The 27,587-nt window shown below is 38.8% G+C and overlaps 1 protein-coding gene across 5 annotated transcripts in view; it reads left to right on the plus strand.

The window, feature by feature from the left end:
• The window catches only part of PSD3 (pleckstrin and Sec7 domain containing 3), a 483,258-nt gene that overhangs the window by 266,500 nt on the left and 189,171 nt on the right, over positions 1 to 27,587 (plus strand). For all 5 annotated transcript variants that reach the window (XM_058290063.2, XM_058290064.2, XM_058290067.2 and 2 more), the window contains one exon: positions 12,520 to 12,609. In XM_058290063.2, coding sequence (XP_058146046.1) covers positions 12,520 to 12,609 — 90 coding nt within the window. The remainder of the gene's footprint in view (positions 1 to 12,519; positions 12,610 to 27,587) is intronic.

Below are 27,587 nucleotides of genomic sequence, written 5' to 3' on the forward strand. Positions count from 1 at the left end.
TCTCATCGATTTGCCGCGTATACTTCTCAGCAGTAATGGTTTCGCCAGGATTCAGAAAGCTGTAGTGGCAGCAGACCACCAAGCAGTGGCCAGGACCTTTTTCTGGTGCAAGTTTGGCTTTGGGAAGTGCTTTGGAGCTTCTTCTCCACCCAAGCACTGAGCTGATTGTCGTATAAAATCCACTTTTCATCACTATCCACTCAAGAAATGGTTTGTTGTTGTTGTATAGAACAAGAGAAGACAACCCTTCAAAAAAGATGATTTTTTGGATTTTTGGTCAGCTCATGAGGCACCCACTTACCAAGCTTTTTCCTTTCCAATTTGCTTCAAATGCCAAATGACCGTATAATGGTCAGTGTTGAATTCTTTGGCAACTTCTCATGTGGTTTAAGAGGATCAGCTTCGATGATTGCTCTCAACTGGTTGTTGTCAGCTGCTGATGGCCGGCCACTTCAAGCCTCTTCAAGGCTCTCGTCTCCTTTGCAAAACTTCTTGAACCACCACTGCACTGTACGTTCATTAGCAGTTCCTGGGCCAGATGTTTGTTGATGTTGCGGGTTTATGACCCATTTTGAACTCAGAATCGCTTGAATTTGCTTTTTGTCTAACATTATTTCCATAATAGAAAATAAATATAAAATAAACAGCAATTAATAAGTCATTAGCAAAAAAGGCAAGACATGTACATTAAAATTATATATAAAAATTTTTCAATGATATATAATGTAACCACATTTATTTAAGAATGTATGCCAATATCAAATGGCAAATTACAACAATTACAAACCTCAGTTATTTTTGCACTAACCTAATACTACTATATTATGTACTTAATGTCTGTGCTCATGTATAAGTGATATATTTTAATAAATTTTTAAAAAAATGACCTTTTGGATACAATTCAGTATCAAAATAGCATCTGTCTGGATTTTTAATTTTTTTTAAATTTTAAAAAATTTCTCTCCGTTTCTCCACCCCCACCATGTCTGCTCTTTGTGTCTATTCGCTGTGTGTTCTTCTGTTTCTGCTTGCATTCTTGTCAGTGGCACCGGGAATCTGTGTCTCTTTTTGTTGTGTCATCATCTTGCTGCGTCAGCTCTCGCTGTGTGTAGTGCCACTCCTGGGCAGGCTTTGCTTATTATTATTATTTTTTTCATGCAGGGCATCTCTCCTTGCGGGGCTCACTCCTTGCGCATGGAGCTCCCCTATGCGGGGGACACCCCTGTGGCATGGCACTCCTTGCACACAGCAGTACTGTGCGTGGGCCAGCTCACCACATGGGTCAGGAGGCCCTGGGTTTGAACCCTGGACCTCCTATATGGTAGGCGGATGCTCTATCAGTTGATCCACATCCGCTTCCCTGTCTGGATTTTAATAGGAGTCTTTATTGTGTATGATAGATGAGTTCTATTTAAGTATACCAAGTTTACTGATGCCTTGGTAGATTGTTTCCTAATAGGCTTCTATGACCTCTCAAAATGGAAGCTTCCTTTCCTCCCTGCTAGTTCTCCTTTCCTTAGCACAGAGCTTGTGCATGGAAGATGTGTCACGGCAGCTTTTATCAGTTGAGTCAGTGGACCCATTTAGGGACCTCGTTTATCTAATTACTTATTCACTGTATTCCCTTCTCCTGATCATTAAGAGCGTTTGCTGTTAGCACAACTCAGGAAAAGATGATAAAAGAAAGCCAATGAAACACTATCCAATCCATTTTGTGCTTCTTTAGAGCTGGCAAGTGACGTGAGGAGGGGGGAGGACTGAGGAGGACGGTGACTGAAACCTCTGACTCTTAGTTCTGTTACTTAATTGAATGTCCCTCTGTGACAAGTTAACACTAGATCTGAGTCACTTTGTAATTCGATAATGAGGTCTGTGGTGGGTTTTTTTCCTCTTGTAGTTTAGAGGTAACGCTTTCTACGAAATACTGATAAAATGTATTATAGCATTTCTCAAATATTTTGGCTTCAGGACCCCTTTATATTCTTAAATATTGAAGATCGCTAAGAGCTTTTGTTTGTTAGTGTTTACCATATTAGAAACCAAAATTGATAACATTTAAAAATAACATTAATGAATCCATTAATACCGTGCTTGTGTTGAACAATATACTTTCCAAAGCAGTTTTTTTGAAGCTATACATTTTTTTGAGAAGTTATAGGTTTTTAGAAAAATCATGCATAAAATAAAATTCAGAGTTACCGTACAACACCCTATTAGTAACACCTTGCATTAGTGTGGCATATTTGTTACAGTTCATGAAAGAACATTTTTATAGTTGTACTATTAAATATAGTCCATCAGTTTACTGTTCACAGCATAGTATTATTTTTTAAAAATATTTTTACTCTAATAACATACATACAACCTAAATTTTCCTCTTTTAGCCACATTCAAATATATAATTCATTGTTGTGAATTATGTTCACAAGGTTGTGCTACCATTGCCACCATCCATTACCAAAACTTTATGACCCCTTTAGAAACTCAATATGATATTTTCAAGGCTCAATCATGTTTCATGTTTTAGAACTTAATTCCTTTGTATGTATATTGTACATTTTATTCATTCATCAGTTGATGGACATGTGGGTTGTTTAATCTTTGGGCTATTGTGAATAATGCCTCTATGAACATTGGTGTGAAAATATCTGTTTGAGTTCCTGCCAAAGCAAAAATTTTTAGTAAAAATATTGGCACTTTAAAGTTTGGCAAATCTTTTTAATACTTGGCTTAGAGAAGGCAGCTGCTTCTAAATTTCATATGTTGCAGTATACCACAATTCAAATAGCTTCTAGAAAACTCTGCAGTATACTAGTGAACGAATGACAGTGAAAAAAACAGATAACACTTCTTGCATGAAAATAGCTTTGGCCTCTTGGATATCCTGACCCAGGGTACCAGGACCTGGGGCCCATGCCTTGTTGTGATTTTTTTTTCCCCTTCCCTTTATCCTATTTCCTGGTCCTTTTTCAATAGAGGTGGGAAAAAAATCCCAGCAATATTTCAGATATTCCTAAAGGCTGAACTTTTAACACTTAAATTAGCTCTGTGGAACTTCTGACGCAGCATTTTCAGCATCATGCTCAGAGCCTCCTGGTTAGATCTTACTCCTGAGCATTTTGTTACAGAGTCCTGCTTTGCCCACTAACCAAGCATATAAAGAAACGGACACCTGAGGGCAGCAAAACACAATCAAACCTACTTGATAGAGAAGGACGCAAGACAAAAAGCAAACCAGGAGCTTTTAGCCAAGTTACAGAACTGAAGTAATTACCCAATCGGTAGTAGGCTTTTTCACCATTAATTGTAACATGTTGGAGGAGGTGGAATTGTCATGTGGGAGGGTAGGCCTTCTGTGTTTTTTAATATCCTGAGATCTATGAAGCCAGATTTTACCACTGGATAACGAGAGCTTTTAGTTTCTCCGAAAGCATGATTTTTCACAGAGCTCCCAGACTGACATTATTAAAAATGAAGAATTTTAGAATCATTTTGCCCAACTTTTCAACTTCTGGATTAGAGTGTGTGCTGTGGTTTGCTTTCCTAGGCCATATTTAACTGAGACAACTGACCCTTAGTAGCTCTTCCCTAGTACTGCGTTCACATCCCCTTCATAGCTCTTTCCTAGTACTGTGCTCAGGTCTCTAGAACGTCTTGGAAGGCGTGCTCAGAGCAAAGAGCAGGTCACGTATGCTGAGCTTTAGACTAGAGTTAGTATGGTTTCTAGGGGTTAGGAGTGTGAGCTCTAGTTTAACTTTCTCCTTTGCTCTTATTACTACCACTGACATTGGGAGCTGACTCTTAGCTGGGTGTGGAAAAACTTTACCTCTAACAAAGGGACCATCTGAAATTAGGAAACAGAATACATCAGGAAGCCTCTCTTGTTAGCATGCTCATAATGATGTTCTCGATAGCAATGCCACTTCTAACTCTCTTTTAGACCAGGGGTCAGCAAGGTATGACACATGGGCAACATCTAGTCACTACCTGTTATTTGTAAATAGATTTTTTTGGAACACAGACACTTTTTTTTCTTTTTTTTTAAGCACATCTTCGCATTGCCATTGCCAGTGTTGAGTAGTTACAAAAAGCCTGCCAAGCCTAAAATATTCACTACCTGGTCCTTTACAGAAACTTAAAATATTTGTCTATTTTAGGCTCTTGCCCTTAGTCCATAAAACTTTCTATATTTTTGATGCCTCTCTCCCCAAAATAGTAAAATAATATTAAATATGATTCCTTTGTCTTCTCTACATGGGAAGGTATTAAAAGCATATCCAAGTTAAATTATTTCTGAAATGGTAAATTAAAAAGAGAATTCCCCTCTACAATGCATTTCAGAGAGAAAACAGCTTTATTAAAACATATTTGAAAATGGCAATATAATCCTTTTTTAGGGAATAGCCTATGGTTGGCATTAAAACCCCCCAGGGTTTTTTACTTTATTATCTTCTCTCATGAAATATGTCAACTTAGTTGGCTAAACCTTAAAGATGTGGGCCAGTCTGCTGTCTTGGGGTTTCCAATACAATTTCTACTTGGTATGGATTTTCTATTTTGTATATTATCTATCTAAATTTAATTTAAAATTCCCCCTAATTTCAAAGGTACTGTTTCAGAGACTCATGTTTGCTAGCATCTCAGAATTGGAAATGCTATATTGATTTCAAGGGACCATTTCTGTGCCTATCCATGTAACTGTCCATGATTTATTGGCCTATTACAAAGGAATTCAGAATATGAGAATGTCAAGCACTCCTTTGGCATGTACCTGGCCAGCATTTTTTTTCAGAGCAGGCCTGTTTTTCCCCCTAAAGTTCTAAATCAATTTGGGAAGAAAATTAACAAATCCATGCCAACTTGTGAGCTTCTCTGTGATACCTATGAATCTTGATGATGCAAAGTCATGATTAGTTAGTTTTGGTCAGTGGACAGTGTTTGACTTGCACTTTACAGACCCTATAGTATGAATTCATAATGTCCTTAAAAGCATCTTTGACTTGGAAATATATAAATATATTGCTCATGAACCCCCCAAAAGTAATTGAAAATATTGACTGTCTCCCATTTAAAAATTGTTGTCTAATTTTTTTTTCCCAAAAGATTCTCATATCACTGATCATTTTTTTTAAAAGGTTAATTTTTTAATTTATTTTTCTCCCCTCCTCCCCCCTCCCTCCCACCCCAGTTGTCTGCTGTGTCCATTTGCTGTGTGTTCTTCTGTGACCACTTTTATCCTTATCGGCGGCACCAGGAATCTGTTTCTTTTTGTTGAGTCATCTTGTTGTGTCTTTGTTTCTTTTTGTTGCGTCATCTTGTTGTGTCAGCTCTCCATGTGTGCGGCGCCATTCTGGGCAGGCTGCACTTTGTTTCGCACTGGGCGGCTCTCCTTACGGGGCGCAGTTCTTGTGCATGGGGCTCCCCTACGCAGGGGACACCCCTGCATGGCAGGGCACTCCTTGCGCGCATCAGCACTGCACATGGGCCAGCTCCACACGGGTCAAGGAGGCCCGGGGTTTGAACCACGGACGTCCCATATGGTAGGCGGAGGCCCTAACCATTGAGCCAAGTCCATTTCCCCATCTAACTTTTTATCACATGTTTAAGCTATTGAAAAAGATATATTTTTTCAATTTTATTGATACATATTAATAAACATAAATCCACCCAAAGTGTACAATCAGTGTTATTTGGTAAAGTCATATAGTTGTACGTTCATCACTTCATTATTAGAGCAAACAAAAAGCAACTCATCACTTCTTGATCTCTCTATGCTTCCCCTGCTGTATAGCAGCTATTCTATTTCTCTCTCTAGTTTTTTTATATTTATATTTTGTAAAAACAGTCTTGTATATGCAATATTGTCCGTATTTGTACTTCACATGAGATTTCATTATGTTATACAGTCCCAAGTTACATTTTTTACCTTTCCTTTTAATAATATACATGTCCTTAAACTTTCACTTTTGACCACTGTCATACCTATATAATAGCTTCGCTAGTTACAAACATCGTGATATGCTTTCACCATTTCTACTCATTTCCAAAGATTTATAAACAATCTTTTAACCAATTCTGCATAGATTAACCCTCAGCTTTCCACTCTGTATCCTAATTCTATTTTCTGGTGACCTATATTCTAATGATGAAGTCCATGAGTTTACATAATATATTTGGTTCATAACAGTGCAGTCACATAGTATTTGTCCTTTTATGTCTGGCTTGCTTCATTCAACCTGATGTCCTCCAGGTTCATCCATGTCGTCATAGGCTTCACAACTTCTTTTTAACAGCTGTGTAGTATTCCACTGTGTGTATATACCACAATTTGTCTATCTGTTCATCCATTGATGAGTACTTGGGTTGTTTGCATGTGGATATAGAAGGATGCCACTATGAGCATCAGTGTGCAGGTGTCTGTTCGTGTCACTGCTCTCAGTTCTTCTGGGTATGTACCCGGTAGTGGTATTGCCAGATCACATGGCAAGTCTGGATTCACCTTCCTTAGGAACTGCCAGTGTTCCACATTGGCTGTACCAGTCCACGTTCCCACCAACAGTGAATAAGCGTTCCCATCTCTCTACTTCTTCTCTACCTCTTGTAGTTTTCCAGTATCTCATTGTGGCTTTGGTGTGCATGTCCCCAATTGCCAGTGATGTTGAACAGTTTTCATGTTTTTTAACCATTTGTATTTCTTCTGTGGACAAATGTCTTTTCAAGTCTTGTGCCCATTTTTAAAAGTGTGTTGTTTGTCTTATTATTATTGACTTGTAACTTCTCTTTATATATCATGACATTAACCCTTAGCAGATATGTGATTGCCAAATATTTTCTCCCATTGAGTTGGCTGCCTTTTCATCCTTTTGACAAAAAAGAGAAAGTGTTTAATTTTGAGGAGGTCCCATTTATCTATTTTTTTCTTTTATTGCTCATGCTTCACGTATAAAGTTTAAGAAACTACTGCCTACACAGGATCTTGAAGACACTTTCCTACATTTTCTTCTAAGAGTTTTATGGTTGTTCCTTTTATATTTAGGTCCTTGATCCATTTTGAGTTAAATTTTGTACGAAGTGTGAGATATTGGTCCTCTTCTTTTCCTTTGGATATGGATATCCAGTTCTCCCAGCATCATTTATTGAGTAGACTGCTCTGGCCCTGCTGGGAGGACTTGTAGCCTTGTAAAAAATCCCTTGACCGTAGATTCAAGGGTCTATTTCTGAGTTCTCCTTTTGGTTCCATTGGTCAATCTTTCTTTATGCCATGCTGTTTTTATATCTGTAACTAAGTAATATGCTTTAAAGTCAGGAAGTAAGAGTCTTCCAACTTAGTTCTTCTTTATAAAAGACATTTTTGGGTATTCAGGGCCCCTTACCCTTCCAAATAAATTTGGCTTTTCCGTTTCCGCAAAAGAGGCTGTTGGGATTTTTATTGGGATTACGTTGAATCTGTAAACCAGTTTTTATAGAAGTGACATCGTAATGATATTTAGTCTTCCAGTTCATGAACATGGAATGTCCTACCATTTATTTCTCCTTTGGTTTCTTTTAGCAATGTTTTGTAGTTTTCTGAATACAGGTACTTTATATCCTTGGTTAAGTTTATTCCTAAATATTTGATTGTTTTAATCATTGTTATAAATGGAAATCTCTTTCTGATTTCCTCGTCAGATTGCTCATCTGTAGTATATAGAAAAAGTCATATATATTTATGACTTTTCCCTTTTTTTGTCCAGTATGGATTTCTAGCTTCATTCTATTATGATCAGAGAAAGTGTTTTATATAATTTCATTCTTTCTAAATTTACTGAGCCCTGTCTTGTGACCCAGCATATGGTCTATCCTAGAGAAGGATCCCTGAGTGCTTGAAAAGAATATATATCCTGATGTTTTGGGGTATAATGCTCTATAAATGTCTGTTAGGTTAGGTTTAGTTTAATTATCATATTATTCAAGCTCTCTTTATTTATTCTCTGTCTACATGTTCTGTCTAATACTGAAAGGGGTGTATTGAAGTCTCCAATTATTATGGTAGAGACATCTATTTTTCCCTTCAGTTTTGTTAGTATATGCCACATGTATCTTGGGGTACCCAGGCTAGGTGCATAAATATTTGTATTATAGTTATTTCTGCTTGGTAAATTTCCCCATTTAATACTATATAGTGGCCTTCTTAATCCCTTATAACAGTTTTGCATTTAAAATTTATTTTGTTCGTTATTAGTATCATTACTCCATCTCCTGTTTGGTTGCTATTTGTGTGGAATATCTTTTTCCGGCCTTTCACTTTCAACCCAGTTAAGTCCATAAGTATGAGGTGAGTCTCTTGTAACCAGGGTTGGGAAGTTCAAGCCATTAATATTCAATGTGTGTCTTGAAGGCTTTCAACTATGAGGTATGATGGTGAAATATGAGATAGATAAGCCTTGGTGAGGATTGGAACCCTCAGGAATTGCTGGTGGGATTGTAAAATGGTGTAGTTGTTTTGGAAAAGTTTCACAGTTCCTTAAAATGTTGAATACAAAATTAACCATATGACCCATCATTTGCACTCTTTGGTATGTGCTGAAGAGTGTTTAAGTGTACCCATGCAAAAACTTGTACATCAACATTCATAGCAACCATATAATAGTTATATGGCCCAAATGTCCATCAATTGATGAATGGATAAACGAATGTGGTTCATCCGTACAGTGGAGTATTATCTAGCAATAAATAGAAAATGAAGTGCTAATACATGCTACAACATGAATGACCCTTGAAAACATTTTTCTAGGTGAAAGAAGCCTCTTAAAAAAGGTAACTTTTTTTTTTAAGATTTATTTTTTATTTATTTCTCTCCCCTTCCCCCTGTTGTCTGCTCTCTGTATCTATTTGCTGTGTGTTCGTCTGCATGTGCTTGCATTATCTGGCAGCACTGGGAAACTGTGTCTCTTTTTTGTTGCATCATCTTTCTGTGTCAGCTCTCCATGTGTGCGGTGCCACTCCTGGGCAGGCTGTGCTTTTATCACACAGGGCGGCTCTCCTTGCAGGGCACACTTCTTGTGTGGGGGGCACCCTTATGCAGGCGCGCCCCTGTATGGCATGGTACTCTTTGTGTGCGGCAGCACTGCACATGGGCGAGCTTACCACACAGGTCAGGAGGCCCTGGGATCGAACCCTGGACCCTCCATATGGTATGCAGACGCTCTGTCAGTTGAGCCACATCCTCTTCCTTTTATGTTGTTTGTATGAGTTGTCCTTAATAGATAAATCTGAATAAATAAAAGGTAGACTAGTGGTTGCCAGGGCCTGAAGAGTGGAGGTAGCTGAAGGTTTGAGGACTGCTTCTAATGGGTATGGGTTATCTTTTGGGGTAGGTGAAAATGTTTGTGGTATTAGTGGTGATGGTTATATAATTCTGCCAGAATATTAAAATAATTTAATTGTATAATTCAAAAGCTTAAATAAAATGGTATGTGAATTGTATTTCAATAAAACTAGTATTTTTAAAAAATACTAAGTTTACACTTCAACATGAAAAATCAGTCTACTTTTTTCATAGTTTTATTCTAATGTATGTTTTATGCTTAATTTTTTTTTAAGGAGGTACTGGGGATGGAACCCAGGACCACGTACATGGAAAATAGTTCTCAACCACTGAGCTACATTTGTTCCCCAAAGAGAGTTGGTTTTTTCATTTGTTTGTTTTGTTTTCGGTAGGTACCAGGGATTGAACCCAGGACCTCGTACATGGGAAGCAGGTGCTCAGCCACTGAGCTACATCCTCTCCCCAATGAGAAATGGGTTTTTTTTTAGGAGGTACCAGGGATGGAACCCAGGACCTCGTACATGGGAAGCAGGTGCTCAGCCACTGAGCTACATCCTCTCCCCAATGAGAAATGGGTTTTTTTTTAGGAGGTACCAGGGATTGAACCCAGGACCTCGTACATGGGAAGCAGGTGCTCAGCCACTGAGCTACATCCTCTCCCCAATGAGAAATGGGTTTTTTTTTAGGAGGTACCAGGGATGGAACCCAGGACCTCGTACATGGGAAGCAGGTGCTCAGCCACTGAGCTACATCCTCTCCCCAATGAGAAATGGGTTTTTTTTTAGGAGGTACCAGGGATGGAACCCAGGACCTCGTACATGGGAAGCAGGTGCTCAGCCACTGAGCTACATCCTCTCCCCAATGAGAAATGGGTTTTTTTTTAGGAGGTACCAGGGATTGAACCCAGGACCTCGTACATGGGAAGCAGGTGCTCAGCCACTTGAGCTACATCCACTCCCCTGTTTGTAAATTTTTGTTGATGATTATTTGATACTTATTTACAACAAAACTGTATATTGAAATGAAAATTTTGACTTATCATTGTAAGAATTCTAGTATGAAAAGTTCTTCTAGAATGATTTATACATAATAATTAATACCACACAATTTGTTTTAAAAGATGTTACAAATATTTGAATTCCAAAAATAAAACACTTTTAGTGATCAACTGATTCAATTAGGTCCTTCTTTAATTTGTTAAAAGCAAAGAATTGGAAACCACCTGGCTTGGAATAGAATACCTAGTTATTGCTCATTCATTTTCTCAAATCTTCGGAACTTATCCAAAAAGTCCTTACCGATTCATATCAAAGTGGCTATTGATTATACTTACTATTTTTTTTTTTTAACGTTAGGCCCTGTTTGTCCTGATTGACTTGAAAAGGACTGGGAAAATTAGGTTGTCATTTTCCATATACCTTTGGCAAAACATTTTTGTTTAAATAACTTTATGTGCTTTAAATAAATTTTTGTCAACACTTTTGAGCTCAGGTTTAACTTATTCAAATTATGAAAGATATCTACCAAACCAGTTAACTGGCAACAAGCCAGTTATTCTTGTCAAAACAGTTAGCTAGTGAAGTTGAGGTTCTGTGTACATATTTCCTTAACACTATGCTGTGCGTCCCTTTTAAAGTTTGCTTCCTCGGTTGGAAGACTGCTGTTCTGTCCTACTTTAATCTTTTATGAATAAAATAGCTTGGCAGATCATGCATTTTATTGGCAAGAATAGTGTATATAGGTATATGAATATGCTGGTTGCTTTGCATGGACTGGGGCTCCATTTTTTAAGATGACATGCCTGTGCCCCTTTTTTGTGCTCTGAATCCCCCTCCTGCGCTCACATCAGATTTCCCTCGGTGTCCAGATTGAGCTTCTGCATCCTTCACAACTGGTAGCTTCTAGTTGATTGGCACTGGAATAGGGAGGTGAAGTCTATATGCCTTCTCTGACTTCATTTCTCTTTAAAATAAAACATCTGTCTTATATCCAGCTTTGGACAGTGACCTAATTCTAGATAAAATTTTCTACTTTTATTTTTCTTGAGTGTGTGCGTCTCTATGTTTGTCTGCCTTTCTGTTATACCACAAAAATCCCCCTGAATGTGTTGTTACCCTGTTGTTGTTTTTTTAACTTTCAGTTGAGAACTAGGGAAACATTTTTCCTTTAAAGAAATCAGATACTTCCTTGTCTCTGAATTTTTAGTGTTATATTTTCTTTTCAGCCCAGATTCCCAGTAAGCTGTGGAATAAATTTGGTTCAGCTAGTCTTTAACTAACCTAGTAACTATGTTAGTTTTCGTGGTCAGCATATTTGCACCCTTTGTCAGTTTTGATTTTCCAATTGTTTTATTTATTAATGTGCTTTTCTTTGGTTAAACATTGTCATCCTTAAATCGCCTTTGGAAATATATTGGGGGCAATTCTCCATGGGGTCTTGCTATTGTGTATATTTAGCTAACAGGAGCATAGGTTGCTTTTATTCTGAACTATTTTTCCGAAGATATTTCTATAATGGGCAGCTTTGGAAGATAGCAATAGGGACCCTAGAACAATGAAGAGGTTTGTTTATAGCCTTGGAAGATAGAGCTAGTGTTTCCCTCCTGAGAAAATCGGTAGATTCCTGTTCCTCAAGCTTAGGGTTTTCTCCTTCAGCAAAACCCAGCGTGTGTCTAGGTGATAGCTGGCCCCATTCGAACTGGTTTATGGGAATTGGGGCTCAGGGAACTGGCACAAGAAAATGCTGGTATTCTGGTCACTGCTCTTGCGAGTTATAAAATCCTGTGTCTCTGACCCAGGAGTCATCTCTTCTGCCACCATCCATGAGATTGTGGCAGGCTAACTTGTTAGCTGGAAAGTAGAGTAAAATATCAGATCCTTCACAGTTCTTGACAATACATAGGGATTAGAAATGAACAGCCATCAGACATCAGTATGTTTCTCATTAAAAACTGAGTTATATTTTATTTCTATAAATGTACCATCGATTTTTTTTTTCAGATTTCTTCCGAGATTGAAAATAAGGGTTTTGCAATTCCTATTTAATGACAGTTTATAAGCATGATAAAGCATCTGTTTTTATTATGCATATTAAATTGTATTACCTATGTATGCACAAAAACAAAATCAAACCTTGCTTTGTTTAACCATTGTTTGAGAATTGATCTTAGTACCATAGATGTCATTATGATCTATTATTTACCTCTACCACAGAATATTGGGAAGAAGATGAGCTGCCAAGAGTTCATTGCAAATCTCCAAGGGGTAAATGAGGGTGGCGATTTCTCCAAGGATCTGCTGAAGGTAAGCATTGAAATACTTGTTTTTAAAGTACGTTCATGTTTGCATTTACGGCATACTTGTCAGTGCAAAACAGGCTACGGACTACTTAAGTATTTTACTTTCTGCTTTGATTCTAATGGTGACATTTCTTTTGGGAAATTCCTTGATGCTTTTCACTCCAGAGTGCCCTCAACTAACAATTCCTAAAAGGCCACCTTGTAATCAGTAATACTGAGATAATAGGTAGATCTGTAGTGGTTGGTGACAGAAACAATGAGTGGGCAGAGCTGAGCTTTGCTTATTCGTAAGCGTACCGTCAGAACTTGAGAAAGGGCTCGAAAGTGTATTCACTGTGGAAACAGACCTCCGCAGACTGTGTGGAAGCAGTTCTGGGCAGTCTTCAGTCCCTAGTCACGGAGCACTCAGGTTGTCTCTGGAAACAGATGAAATTAAATCTGATCATTGTAGAACGTCTGAGTTATTTGTACTCTGGCTTTATTATTACCAATCAGCATGCTCTTCCCCATCATCAGATTGTTTTCAAGGAGAGAACAGAGTCGACTTTGGAATGAATAACATTCTCCGTCAGTATAAATGAGGTGTGCATTTGATCAAGCACAAAATAATTATTAATAAATGGATCTGAATATTTTAGAAGCTGAGGGTGAGATTTGTACAATCCCAATGTGATTTTTCACAGATTTCCATTTACTTCTAGCCTTCTTTTATACAACTTAATACTTCCATAGGTTTCTTTTGGAGTCACAGCCCTTTGAACTTGCTAAGAAAGGTGGCACATTTGAGTCATGCTGTAATATGGAAGTATATCTGGTGAAAGATAAGTCCTTTATGCGTTGTGTAATTAAAAACTTAATGGAATTGTGGCAGATTTGGGTGTACATATATGCACACACACAAAACATGCACACAATTGTATATATTTACTATGGAAAATGAAATAATGTATAAAAATATGGCACTATCAGCATCTAAGTTGTACTGTCTTTAATTGCTGCTCATTAAAAATTACATTATGAAAAAAGCAAGAAGAAAAGTAGCTTATGTTTGCTGTGTAAGGAGGGTTATATTTTACTTTGTTTCTTTATAGAGCAAATGCTGCCAATTCTGACGCTACACTTTCAGTTGGGAATGGGAAATAAAAGGTGCAGGATTGTAACATGAATAGGTTCTGTGTACCTCATTGAAGCTAGGCAGTAGACATTTGTTCTTTTTTCAGTCTAGTGGTGTTAGTGTGGAAGATAATGGAGTCTCTCTAAGAGGATTTGTGAGGCTTTTATCAAGTTATGTCAGAAATGAAAATTGACAGGAAAATTGTTAGAGTGAAGCTTTTAGATCGTGGTGGTGGGTTTCTGGTAACTTGCATGACTATGAGTAAATTACTGAGCGTATTTAGAGCGTGTTTGATGGCGTTGTCTGCAACCAAATGTAGTTAATGTACAGTTCAGTGGCCACCGTTCACCTCGGGTGAACATGCATTCTCCTTTGATTTACTCTGCAAAGAATTTGCCAGATGATTTGTTGCAATTGTGCAGTTGAGATCATGTTTACAAACCCCAGGGGGACAATGTGTGTTAGGCTATTTTTTATTTACTCTGGGAAGATGACAATGAAATGACATTGAAAGTGACAGTGGAGTTTAGCATGAAAATTGTCAAGTGAAATATTGATTTCCTTTCATAACAAATCCCAACCTCTCACCCACCCAAGTTGAGTTTTCCATTTTAGTGGGAATCTGGAGTTTACTGCAAATTTAAACCAAAAAAAATGTTTTATTTAAATCTTTTTTTTTTCATTTCACTTTTCTATGTGGCTATTTGTTTTCCTTCCCTTTCCTTTCTCCTCCTCCTCCTTTTCCTCCCGTCCCTCCATACCTTTATTTGTTCTTGTTTAATGATAGTTGTCTCTGCATTATCTGCTGAGATATGTTTTTGGGAGAAATGTTAATTTAGTTTGGAGGGAAAATGAATATACAGGTACCATAGAGTCATATACATACATAGAGATAAGCAAAAAAGTTTGGTACCATCTTACAGGTTTCCGAGTTACCTCACTCTCTTTTCCTCCACCCCCTCCCCAACCTAAAAAAATTAAAGGCATATAAGGCATTCAGTTTAGCTATGAAGTAAGAAGAAAGATTATGGCCTTTATTATATTTCTTCATAAAAGTGTGGAGAATTGATAATTTTATCGAAAAACGCTTACGGTTACATAGATTGATCCAAGGTTTTTATTGTTATATGTTGACTTTATTACTTTAGTTTTCTTTGTTGAATCAAAAGTAACAGCCGGACTTAGGTCTTTTGTTCAGTGTAGTTGAGTGGTTGGGATCATTTGTTGAAGGCTCGTGTGTGTTGACCAGATGTTGTGGGACTTGAAGATGCTGAAACCAAATGGGCACCTTGTCTCAGAGATTGGAAACTACTGAGAAAGGTGGAGGGTTCCCTCTCCCTTAAAATGAAATTACTCCGTATTAAAATAAAAAAATAAACTGAATTCAGCTTGTTCTCAACAGAAATTAAAAAATTGAACTTAATGTACTTAAATATATGAAAAATGAGAACCTTGGCTCAAGCATTTAAATCAGAGAACCCAGCTAATATTTTGTTTCCAAATTTGCCTTAGGCTACCTCAAAGGGATAGGTGATATACTGGGACCTTATTTTTCCAATGCCCCATTGTTTGCTCAGATGTTCTAAACAGATATCTCAGTGCCTTTTCCCCCCACAAATTGCTTAGAGTATATGTTATGGCTATCTCTAAGACTAAGTAGATAACTAGGAATTATTTAGGTTTCTCAAAGTGGAAGTCTGGCTGGGAAGAGGCAGTGTTTGAGATGTGCCTTTGAAGTATAGGTACAATTTCAATAGAAGGCTTAATTCACTTTTTTGTTTAGGTTATTATTCCATTTCATTACCCTTCCCCTCCTCCACCCACAAACTTTCATGTACTCTCTGTGTCATATGTACCTCTCCCTCTTATCAAATCAAGACAGTCACTCATTCAGCGAAGTGTTCCAGACCCTCTGGCATGGTTCAGGGCTATACAGGGCTCGCCTCTCCTTCAGCTGGATGTGGTTTGCCTGGAAGGATCAAGGGGACAAGGTGAAAGATGAACGGGGAGGTTCTGCTTTGGGTTCCGATAGATCTAGTAAAACACTGCTAAGGCTAATAAACATTAGAACTAACTCTTAAGAACACAAGTAGAGAGGGATGAGACTGTAAAAGGTGGGTCAACTCTGGACTGGGGCTGAAACTTATGAGAGACACTGGAATGATGCGTGTGATTATGAATTGGGCACCTGTACTGCCTGGGTTCTCCTCCCAGCTCTCCTCTCTTATTAGCAGGGTGTCTGTGGGCAAGTGCAGTTGAACTTTGGCTCTTGACTTCCTCCTGTGTGAAATAGGAGGTTTTATTAGTAGCCTCCTTGAATTGTGATGATAGAATGAGTTACCACATGCAAAGCTCCTAGAGTCCTAGGATGTAGAAAGTGCTACAAAAGTGTTAACTATTACTTTTTAATTTCTTTATTATTTTATCCTTTGCCTAGCTCGAGGTGAGCTGGAAGAGGGCCCCATTCCTTCCTGAAAGTATCTGGACATAAAGTGTATGTTTCTAAGGGGAGGTGGGATTAGTGGCAATAGACAAGCTCTCCATCCCCCATCCCCCTTTTCTAGTGTACTACTTTTTAACCACACACATCCCCTTGTTACTTGAAAGGAACCATCTATGACCTTGAGCATTTCTTTTTTTTTTTTGTAAGTTTTAACCCCCAGTCTCTGTGGTTTTCTTGGTTGTGAATTATTTTTTGGTTCCAAAGAAATCCTTCACAAGAGGCATTTGTTTTATGAAGGCCATCTTGATACTGTGTAGGCAACTGAAAACGAACCTGGCAAAACCTATATTTTCCTTGCCTTTTTTCCTGGACTGCAGTTTCTCCTGGATCTGTCCCTTTCCCCATGTTTTTGTATCTCGTATTTAGTTTGGATCTTTAGGGACTTTTCTTTTTGTTGCAAGAGTGAGTTACTTAAAGAGGGTTGGCCTTGGGCTCATCCCGAATCTTGGAGAACCTCTGAGGAAACCAACTAGTTATGATTCTCCTTTGGTACCTCAAGGCAATCCTGGGGTATTAATAGAGTTGTGAGTTGTCTGAAGTGACTGAAAAATCCCTAGAGGAGGAAGAAGAGTTGCTAAATATCCACTTGCTCTCTCTGCTTCTTCCAAATGGAGAGGCTTCAGACAAAAGGCCCAGGTCCAGTAAACGTTCCTCTACGTCGTGCTCACAAGGTAGCTCCTCGCTCCTTTGCTTAATTTGCATGAATTATTTCATTCTTTCTCCCCTGAGTTTCTTAGGAACGTTCATTCTTGGCTTTAATAGAAAAACTGCATTTGTATTCTCAGCTCAATCTGCTTTCCATTTCTCACTCTGTTGGCTGATGAGCCTCCTTTCCTCATTACATACAGGGAGAGACATCCAGAGCCTGGGTGATGGCCACCAGGTATTTAAATATTTAGAGACCAAGTGGCCCCTTCAGAATACATTTACATGAAAAGAGGGAAGAAACAATAGGAAATAAGAGGAAAGGAGCCACTGAAAAGAGGCATTGTGTAATACAGGGTGGAAGATAAATTAATTGACCGCATAGTAATTTGATTTTGAGCAGACAACCTGATTGAAGAATTTGACAATGAAACATGAAGCCCTAATTGTTTTTTATCCCAAGTTTCTTATTATCACCTACAAACTGATACTCAAATAATCTTCTCCTTAATATTTTTATCCTAGTTATAGTCAACTCTTTAATGGTTTAATTAAATTACTTAATTTAATTTTTTAGCAGCAATTGAATATGGTATAATAGATGCTGAGGGGGAATAGAAGAGAATTAGCTGAAACAAGTTCTGCTTTAATTTGAGTTTTTTTTTTTAATCTTTAGATTTTTATCTTATGGCAAAACACAGAAAATCTTAAACCTTTCAAAATGATTCAAAGTTTAATTAAAAAACAATTTGCAGGGTGTTTTAAAACTTACCGCTTGGGAAGCAGATTTGGCTCAATTGATACAGCGTCTGCCTACCACATGGGAGGTCCACAGTTCAAACCCAGGGCCTCCTGACCTGTGTGGTGAGCTGGCCCATGTGCGGTGCTTATGTGCACAAGGAGTGCCATGCCATGCAGGGGTGTCCCCCACATAGAGGAGCCCCTCATGCAAGGGGTGTGCCCTGCAAGGAGAGCCGCCCTGCACGAAAAAAAATTTTAAAAGCTCAGCATGCCCAGGAGTGGCGCTGCACACACGGAGAGCTGAGGCAGCAAGATGATGCAACAAAAAGAGACACAGATTCATAGTGCCACTGACAAGAATGAAAGCAGACACAGAAAAACACACAGCGAATGGACACAGCAGACAATGGCTGGGCGAGGGGGAAGGGGAGAGAAAAAATAAAAAAATCTTAAAAAAAAAAATCTTAAGGCTGCTTACATACACAAATCTAGGTATAGTTCTAAATACAAGGAAGCATCACTGGAAATCATTAAAAAGCTAGGTAAATCTTGCTAGGGCCAATCAATTATATGCCACCCTTTCAAACTATTGCTTATGAATTGATGTTTGGCTTTATAATATTCTTTAGAAACTTAATTTCTTGGTAGAAATTGCTTGTTTCTATCTCCTTTATTTGTTAACTTATTAACTTTGAAATCAGCTTGAGGTCTGTTAAGTAAAGATCAAAAGCTTTTTTCAGTCTTTCAGGTTTGTAGTTAGTGGTGACGTGTGTTTGTGTGTGTGTTGGGAGGAGAGTGATAGATAAATTTAGAGTTATGTGTCAATATGCCTGGCCTAGAAGGATTCACATATACTTATGTGAATGACATAATGATATATGGAATGACAGATAACATAGTGAATTAAATTATTAATATTCTATTGGTTAGAATCTCATTAAAAGTTCTTATTAAAATACATTTGTTTTCCCTTGCTTTCCTGAAAAAGAATTTAGGTATGGCTCCTTTAAAAGAAATTTTCAAGAATATGTGGGCTACTTGCATTCATCCCTCAACAAATCTAGTTACTTTGAAAGGATTATATATTTTAAGTAGAATTTTCTCATTTGGTATGCTTAGGGAAAAATAATTTGTAAAAATGATGGAGAAATTACTGGAGGGTAACATTTAAATAAACAATAGTCTGAAAAGGTCAACAAAGAACACATGTTAAATAAAGATTAATGTGATTTGCCAGACAAGGAGGAAACACAATTAGGAAATATAAAATTATGCTCTGCAGGTTCATAACCATTAGGCTTTGCAATCAGTTATAGCTGCATATAAGGTAAACAACAAAAAAATCAATCAAGCATGAAAGATTTAAAGGTAAGCAATTTTCTACAAGTTCAGATTGCAATAAGGACCTGTTTACACACAGTTAGAGCAAGAGCTGCAAGGAGTCTTCTGAAGATGAGAGCAAAGCAAACTCGACACACACTGAGGTCCCATCTTCCCCTCTAATTTGACCCTGCCAGCCAGGGAGGCGATTGAAAATTTAATGCTGACAATTGCCCTACTTTTCTTTTCTTTCTATCAAAAGGCTGCCCTTACGCCCTTAAGCAACATAAGGTCTTTCTTTCTCTTTCATTTTTGCTCCCTCCCTTAACTTTGTTTCCAGTGTTACCTCAAGCCTTGCACAGTGTGTCGAGGCCATGGTGCCTGCTCATCTCCAGCCTCAAATCCTTGGAGCCCAGGTAGTCTTTCTCCAAGCAAGGCTTGCCTACCTGTCAGTGTTCTTGATTGCGGTCTTTTTCTCACTGTGGCATATTTGAAGAGGTGACAGCTCCCTTTCCTGAGAGTTAGGATTGTGTTTCGATTCAAGACTGCTCAAGAGTTACTCCTGAAGAAAATATCGATCCATTATGCACATTGGTGGGTTATCGTTTTAGATCCAGTGTAAGGTCCCCTGGGAGCTCAGTGCCTGTGAACTAATTTGTGGAAATGAGAGAATAAATTTCATCTTAAGTATTTTAAAATTCAACAACAGAAATAGGAAAAACCCTGGTTCTTTCTTCCAAGTGAATGTTTGTTTCATCTGCTAGGCCATATATAACAGAAGTCCTTGTGGTGGTTGGAATGAAAGGTGTCAGACAAACCTGGAAAGACAGGCTTACCTTGGGCAGGCAGTCTCCTCAGGTATATTATGGAATAATACCTTCCCCCAAGAGTGGCAATGAGGGTTAAGTATGATGTCGTGTGTTAAAAGGCTAGCATTGTGCCCATCTAAAATACAAAGGGCCGGCTTCTTGCTTTTACAAAACTGCCCTATTTGTGATGACTGGGTCCTGGAGGTCACGGGACCCTCAGCCTGTCTGTGCAGCTGGTGACCAGGGCAGTACTCTCAGGGTGATTCTATCACCCTTCTGTGCCTTAGCTGCTTCCTTTGCAAAATAAGGTATTTGGGCTGTATTCAGAATTTTCACGTTCTTTGCTTCATGTGTATGGAGCCCCATCACACTCTCCACCCCAACAGGAACTGCTTGCTCTATTTTTCTGGGTTTTTTTTTACTTAAAAAAAAAAAACAACAAATCAATTATATTGATACATTTTAATAAAGCATATGATTCATCCAAATTGTACAATCAGTGGTATTTGGTGTAATCACATAGTTGTGCATTTATCACTTCAGTCATTATTAGACCATTTTCATTATTTCAAGAATAATGATAGAACAGATGAAAAAACAAACAAGAAAATTCTTCATCTCTCAATCTCTGTACGCTTCCCCTGCTGTACATAGCTGCTATTTCTGGTTATTCTAATTCTTTTTTTTTTTTTTTTTTTTTTGTAACAAATCAATTTTATTGTTACATATTAATAAAGCATAAATTTGTCACTCAAACTTCCTCCTGAGAAGTCTATTGAGCAAAAAGTTCCGTAGAAAGAAAGAAAAATCAGAAAAATGCTGTAGGTATGATCTCTAAAGGTCTCTTCAATCTTGAAGTGCTGGGAATATTCCCAAAGTCTTTTCTGTTGGTCAGCTCACCTTTCTTAAATTTTTTTTAACTTTTACATTGTATTTATTGGTTTAGGCAAAGAAGACTAGACCTCATAGTGAAAGTGACGAATGTTCAGATATAAATCCAAGAAAACTGCCTCTATTGTAGCAGCCTCCTCAAAAGCTTGTTCTCAATGGACTACATGAGAGGAAGACGGCCTCAGTCTGAAAATAGCTGAACTTTTTATAAATGAAAAGCCTGAGTGAATTCTCAGATTTGCTTGATCTGTGTTATATTTGGAGTATATCGTTGCAAATAGAATTTACGGGTGGTATTTAAGTGTCAGTAAAAAAAGAGCAACTGTTGCCTAGAGTAGGTGAGCTATCTCCCAGAGAAGGTCACAGAAAACCTGGTAGCAACCGTAGCTACGGAAGGAAGGGGCCTGGATGCTTATGGGAGTCTTTTAAGAGAAAAGCTAAGTTAGAGAGCCTTTTAAGAGTAAGGCTTGAAAGGTCCTGGCTTAAAATATGGGATAGTGCTGCTTTTTTTTTCCCCAGCAAAATAAATCAAGCTGAGTTAGTTATGGGATAAAAGGCTCATGGCATGCTTTTGCTTCTGTCCTCCCCGTGAAGGTCTGTAAACGTGCATTACTTTTAGTCATGTGCTATCAAGGGCAGCCTAAGGATGCTACCTTGCAGTGGTTCAGACCTTGAATGAAAAACGGTGATGGTAATAAGGATAACACTTTGAAGTCGCTGAAGATCCACGATCGTGTTCACATTTTTTTTTTTTAATCCGTATCAAAAAGAAGTCTGTTTGAACGCTTTGACAGAACAGATGCTGCTTAAAGAGTACAAACAGATTTTTAAGCAGAAAAAAAAAAAAAGAAAAAAGTTTGAGTGGGGGTGGTAGTAATCGTTAAGAGTACTGTAATGGAATATTAATGATTCTCGGATAGAATCTATTTTTAATTTGATCATGAAGGAGTGTTACAGAATTTCGTGTTCAGATGTGTCGCTAGAATTTAGAATGCTTGTATGTTTGGCACATTTCAAAAAGTAACAACTCAGTCCAGCAAGGTTGCTGATCTTATCACTCAAACGTGAACAGGTATTATTGATGTGAATTTAATGGATAACATTGTAAATTTAAACCCTTCTCCTTTGTATCTGTTTTAAAAATAGTCTATATGCTACATTTGAGTGTCCTTATGCACTTGTGTGTATGATTTATACATTTGCAGTCATTGCTTTGATTGATTAAGATTGGTGGACAGAATTTTGGTTTGTGAAATCTGAGATTCTTGCCAGTAACACTGACTAACAGTGAAGACAAGAATAAAGCTAGGTGATGTCATATAATAATTTGCCATTTCTTTTAACCATGAAATTCTTGGAAAAATTATTCAGTCGGTTTTCCCAGGTATGTGTGTATATCCAGGCATGCATGTAACTGCTTGGTATGTATATACCTTTTTATTTTATTATACATGTACATAGAAACACATGCTATGTACACACAAACACATACATTTGTAGCATGGACTTAGGGCATTATAACATCCTCTGTAATATAGCATGTTTGTTTCTTTACAAAGGCACCTCTTTCTAAGGACTTTCTTTTGCTTTTACTGGATTACTGTAGAGTAGAAAACATGAGGCAAGAGTCAAGAATAGTGCCTCCAGGCAAGTTTCTCCACCTGTCTGGGTCTCAGTTTCCTCCTCAGTAAAATAAGGGCTATGTGATGACTCAAGTCCCCTTAAATTCAATATTAAAGGAAAAAGTCTAGGCCCTTCTTGTTTCCCAGCTGTGTGGAACTCTTTCTGTAAGTGGGTGGATTGACTAGTCCTTCATAACCAGCCCTGGGAAACCTCATGCCTTTTGAGGTTGCCGGGAGGGCTTGTCCTAAATCTGTAATCCAAAAACCCTGTGCATGTGATAGTTAGTCCCCTCCATTTAGAGACTTAATCACCTCAGGGGGAAATCTCCATTTCCTCAGCCTCCGCAGCTTCCCAGCATCTTCATCTTTGCTTAGACCAGTTCAACTCTACTTCCTGTATGAAAAAGCGCAGATGTGCTCTGTATCGGATGAGCGTTGTGTTTGTGTCTTTAGACTCATTAGTGGGCCCCTTTTTTCCCCCTAGAAACCCACAGCTGTAAGTTCACTACTGTGTTTTCTCGGAGGGAGGTGCCCAAGTACTCCAAATAATACTTGTTTACTGACTGTAGTGTTTAGGGTATAACTGCTGTCATTGAACTTGGATACCTTTGACTTCACAATTTAGATAACAGCCTATTAACCCATCTTTTAATAAATTCACTTAATTTTTTTATTTTTAAAGATTTATTTATTTATTTCTCCCCCCTTCCCCCCCCCCCCCCCCCCCGCCCCGGTTGTCTGTTCTCTGTGTCTATTTGCTGCGTCTTCTTTGTCCACTTCTGTTGTTGTCAGTGGCAGGGGAATCTGTGTTTCTTTTTGTTGCGTCATCTTGTTGTGTCAGCTCTCCGTGTGTGTGGTGCCATTCCTGGGCAGGCTGCACTTTCTTTCACGCTGGGCGGCTCTCCTTACGGGGTGCACTCCTTGCATGTGGGGCTCCCCTACGCGGGGGACACCCCTGCGTGGCAGGGCACTCCTCATGCGTATCAACACTGCGCATGGGCCAGTTCCACACAGGTCAAGGAGGTCCAGGGTTTGAACCGTGGACCTCCCATGTGATAGGTGGACACCCTATCCATTGGGCAAGTCTGCTTCCCCTAAATTCACTTTAGAGAAATGAATTGGATGTGGCTATCACCTGGCCAGGGAAGAATTGTCTCGTAGGTGCTCAAACATCTAAAGACTGGACTGTGGTGGATACCCACCACTGACCATCTTGAGCCAGCTCTTCTTGACCAGGTGATATCCACATACAATTCATTTTTCTAAAACAAATTTAGTAATTGTTACTTAAATTTTTAAGTCAGAATTATTTTGAAGAGAAAATTGTTTTCCCAGGTGGCCACAAATTAGGATGAAGCTGAAAGGGGTACGGTCAGAAACATGGACAAGAGCAAGGGATGATTTGATAAGGAGGTGAATAGAGAAGAAACCTGAAGACGCAGGCACTGGCTCTCCAAAGAGAGCAACCGAAGTTGTTTGGAGAAGGGGCAGGCAAATCTCTGCAGTCAGTAGCTTCTCAGAGAATAGCTGTATCATAGCAGAGCGGAGTAATGAATGTACTTAACAAGTCATCAAAAACATTATTATTATGTTTACTTAGTTTGATTAAAGAGACAGGGAGTGTGAAAGAGCCTTGGAAAGATTGCCAACAAAACTATCTTATAAAGATTTTGGCAGTTAAAGAAATTAACTTCAATTAGAAGATACATGTCTGGAGAATAATTCATTTCTCTACCCCAGTCCGTTCTTGAACTCCATTCCCTGTGACTGTTGTTTTTTTAAATCATTTTTTTTTAAAGGCTTTTTAGTTGGTTGTTTTTATTTTAACATTTACCCTTCCCTCAAACTTTCCACAGATAGCAGCATAGTTGTTTTCTGTGAACGTTGCTTTCTCAGAAACACCAGGAGCCATCTTTTGCCAATAAATGAGAGGAAGTATTTTCTGGATGACACAGGTACATGGACCTTCCTGTTGCTTATATACCTCATATCAAATAGATACATCACGTTTTTGTAGTTCTCCCTCATCCATTCCATGGACTAGCCTTTGGGCAGAATTCTAATATCTTCACACTTTTTCGTAGTAAAATGAACCACCCTTGTTCGTTTGGACACAAGTAACATTTGTACCAGGAAGGCAGGTGAGCATATACTCCTGGAGAAATATTTTGGTGTACCCAAAATATCACCTTGAATGGTTATTTGCATTTCACGTGGTTAGTCATATGTTATAGACTTAGGCAAAAAGACCTCTTTTAAAAGGTTTATGGATTTTGAGAACATCTTAATTTTGCTAATATTATGTTATTATAATTGCTTTATCACTTGTGTGACTCCCTTTCCTACCCAGATTTTTAAGGGCTGAGACTTCTCTTGTTGGACTCAGTATCCCTAGCACCTAGTATGATTCCTGGCACAAATATTTGTTGCAGAAATTAACTGCTGCTGTATTATATAAAATGCAATGATGGGGATTTCTGCCCATGGAAAGGCTTTAGGAGGGCCGTTTGAAAAACATCATTATATGCAGGATTGTGTATTTTGTGTGTATACACATCCTCCTCCCCAACTTAGTTTCATATGATCAAAATCAAGTGTTTCTTTTTTTTTTTTTCTTTCTTCATTTTGGCAGCAAGAAGTTATCCATTGGGATCTTTGTTCCCCAAAGTATTAAAAATCATTGACCGGGTTGTGGATATGGCTCTAGCAGTTGAGTGCCTGCTTCCCATATGGGAGGTCCCAGGTTTGGTTCCCAGTGCCTCCTAAAAACAAACAACAAGCAAATGTGAAAAAAAACAACCCAGGGGAGCAGATATGTATCAAAGGTTGAGCACCAGCTTCCCACCTATGAGGTCCTGGGCTCAATCCCCAGCCCTGGTACCTCAACATAAGCAAACCAACCAAACAAATAAACCAGCCAACCAAACAACAACAAAAAACATTGGCCTAGGACCCTGCAGATGTGCATGCTATGCATTATTATTTTAATTTGAAAAACAAAGAAACAAAAACTTAGGAGAAAGGGGACCACCCCCCCCCCCTCCCCCGGCAGCACATTGTCCATTCACTGAGGGCCTGCTGTGTGCCAGGCTCTGTGCTGGGCTCATGGGTAACAGCCCTTAACAGGAGAGACACAGGCCATGCTCCTGGAGCCCAGGGATAAGAAGCATTGACTGGACCCATGATTATACAAACTCTGAAGGGCTTTACGCCAAGTTCTACACTAAATGAATTTAGATACAGAATGCATGCTTGATAGACTTGCAAAGTATGGCATAAGTCAGAAGCTGTATCAAGATGAAATTTAACATGATTCATGAATTCCTGCTTTTGGTAAGGGCTGTGCTAAATATTGGAGGGGAGAAGGTTGGAAGCAAAAATGAGTAAACTGTAATCCTGCCCTAAAGGAGTTTTTATTCTGCTCTGGTGGTTGTCAACTCTGGCTATATAGTAAAACCACTTGGGGTGTGGGGAGTAAAACTAGGAGGCTGATGTATTCTCACTCAAAGGGAGACCACTGAAATGGTGCAACCTCTTTTGCAAAAGGCCTGCCACTTAAAAAAAATGAAACTAGACAATTTCCTTTGAGCCCACAATTCGAAAGAAATGAAAGAATATGTCATAAGAATATTCATAGCAGCTTTATTTATAATAGCCCCTAAATGTCCATGAACAGGCGAACGGCTAAACCGTTACGTCTATACAGCATAGTACTGCTCAGCAGTAAAGAGGAATGGATTACTGAAGTACATGTCATGAAGACGGAAGAAGCCATATATAAGAGTATATACTGTATGATTTTGTTTTTAGGAAGTTATAGGACAGACACAACTGAGTAGTGGGAAAAGTATTAGAGCATTGGTTTCTTCCAAGGATGAGACTGGGAATGGGCTCAAAGAGCGTTTTGGGGTAATGGTAATAAAATTTTGGAGAAAAATATCACTTGCAGAGATGAAAAAATCTGACATCTTCTCCCTGTCCTGCTGTCCTGCTGTCTTGCCCACCCACCCCCCTCCCCCAATCAATTTGAGATCTTGGGATGGTGCCCATCTGTTTTTTTTTTTTTTTTTAAAAGCTCCCCAGATGACTCTAATGCCACTGAGCTTTGAACTGATAGGATAAAGTACAAAAGCAAGTGTATTAGTTTTCTATTGCTGCTGTATCAGATTACCACAAATTAAGCAGCTTGAAACTGCAAACTTATTCTCTCACTGGTCCGTAGGTCAGAGGGTTGGCGCAGCTGGTTCTGAAGCATGGGCAGGGGTGCATCCTGTTCCAGAGGCTTGCGGATGGATCTACTTCCAGGGATGTTCAGGCTGTGAGCAGAACTGAGTCTCATGCTCTTGTAGTACTGAGGTCTGTAGTACCTTGCAGGTGGTGAATCAAGGCTCATTATCAGCTTCAAGAGGCTGCCCCCTCTTCCTTGGCTCACCCCCTTCCTCCATCTCCAAAGCTAGCAGCAGCAGGTCAAGTCTTTCTCATATTTCTCATCTGCCCACACTCAATCCACCTCAACTCTCCTCTTGCCCTGCAGCTCTCAGACTGACTGGCAAGTCTGCTCAGACGGTTCTGCCTTCCTTTTATTCTTTTCAGTGCCCAACTGGGTTGTCCAGATTCATCGGCTTATATTAAGGTCAGCAGATAAGTGACCTTGATTCCATCTGCAGATCCTTTCTCAGCAGTGTCTAGGTTAGTGTTTGATTAGATAGGCAGGGAATGAGAATCTTAGGGTATGGGCAGCTTTAGAAGTCTGCCTGCTATAGAGAGTTATATATACCAAATGCTGGGGCTTTCAAGAGAAAGAAATTACTTCCAACTGGGGAAGATCTGGGAGATCTTCAAGGAGGTGGAGGATTTAGTTGTAGTTTGAAAGGTAGGATCTGATGGAGCTTTGGAGCTCAAGTAGGAGAAGGGACTCTGGGTGGAAAAAGAAAGGGTGATGATGTGGAAAGCACTTTCAGCAGCCTCTGTTCCATAGACTGCCCTACATGGGTCTTAGTTGTTATTTACACTGAGCAATTCTGGTCACAGTAGTGCAAAGTCAGAACTTTTGACAAAGTAGAAAAATGGAGGGGGGCAGGTGCTGAAAACTATCTGAATATTATTTTTTAAAGGGCAGTTTTAGTGTGATATTTGTACCACCTTCTCTTTGAATATTAGACCCCAGTAGAATTAAATGTGAAAATCTAAAAACCTGTTTCCACATTTTTAAACTTTAAAAAATCCCAAATTTACTGATGAAAGCCAGGGAAGGTGGCCTTCCGTACAATGTAACTCTCTTTCTTTTTATCTCCTCACAGTTCTTACCTCTCTGACCATTTTTAATTGACTGAACAG

The sequence above is a fragment of the Dasypus novemcinctus genome, chromosome 29, assembly GCF_030445035.2.
Source record: "Dasypus novemcinctus isolate mDasNov1 chromosome 29, mDasNov1.1.hap2, whole genome shotgun sequence".
NCBI classification, from domain to species: domain Eukaryota; kingdom Metazoa; phylum Chordata; class Mammalia; order Cingulata; family Dasypodidae; genus Dasypus; species Dasypus novemcinctus.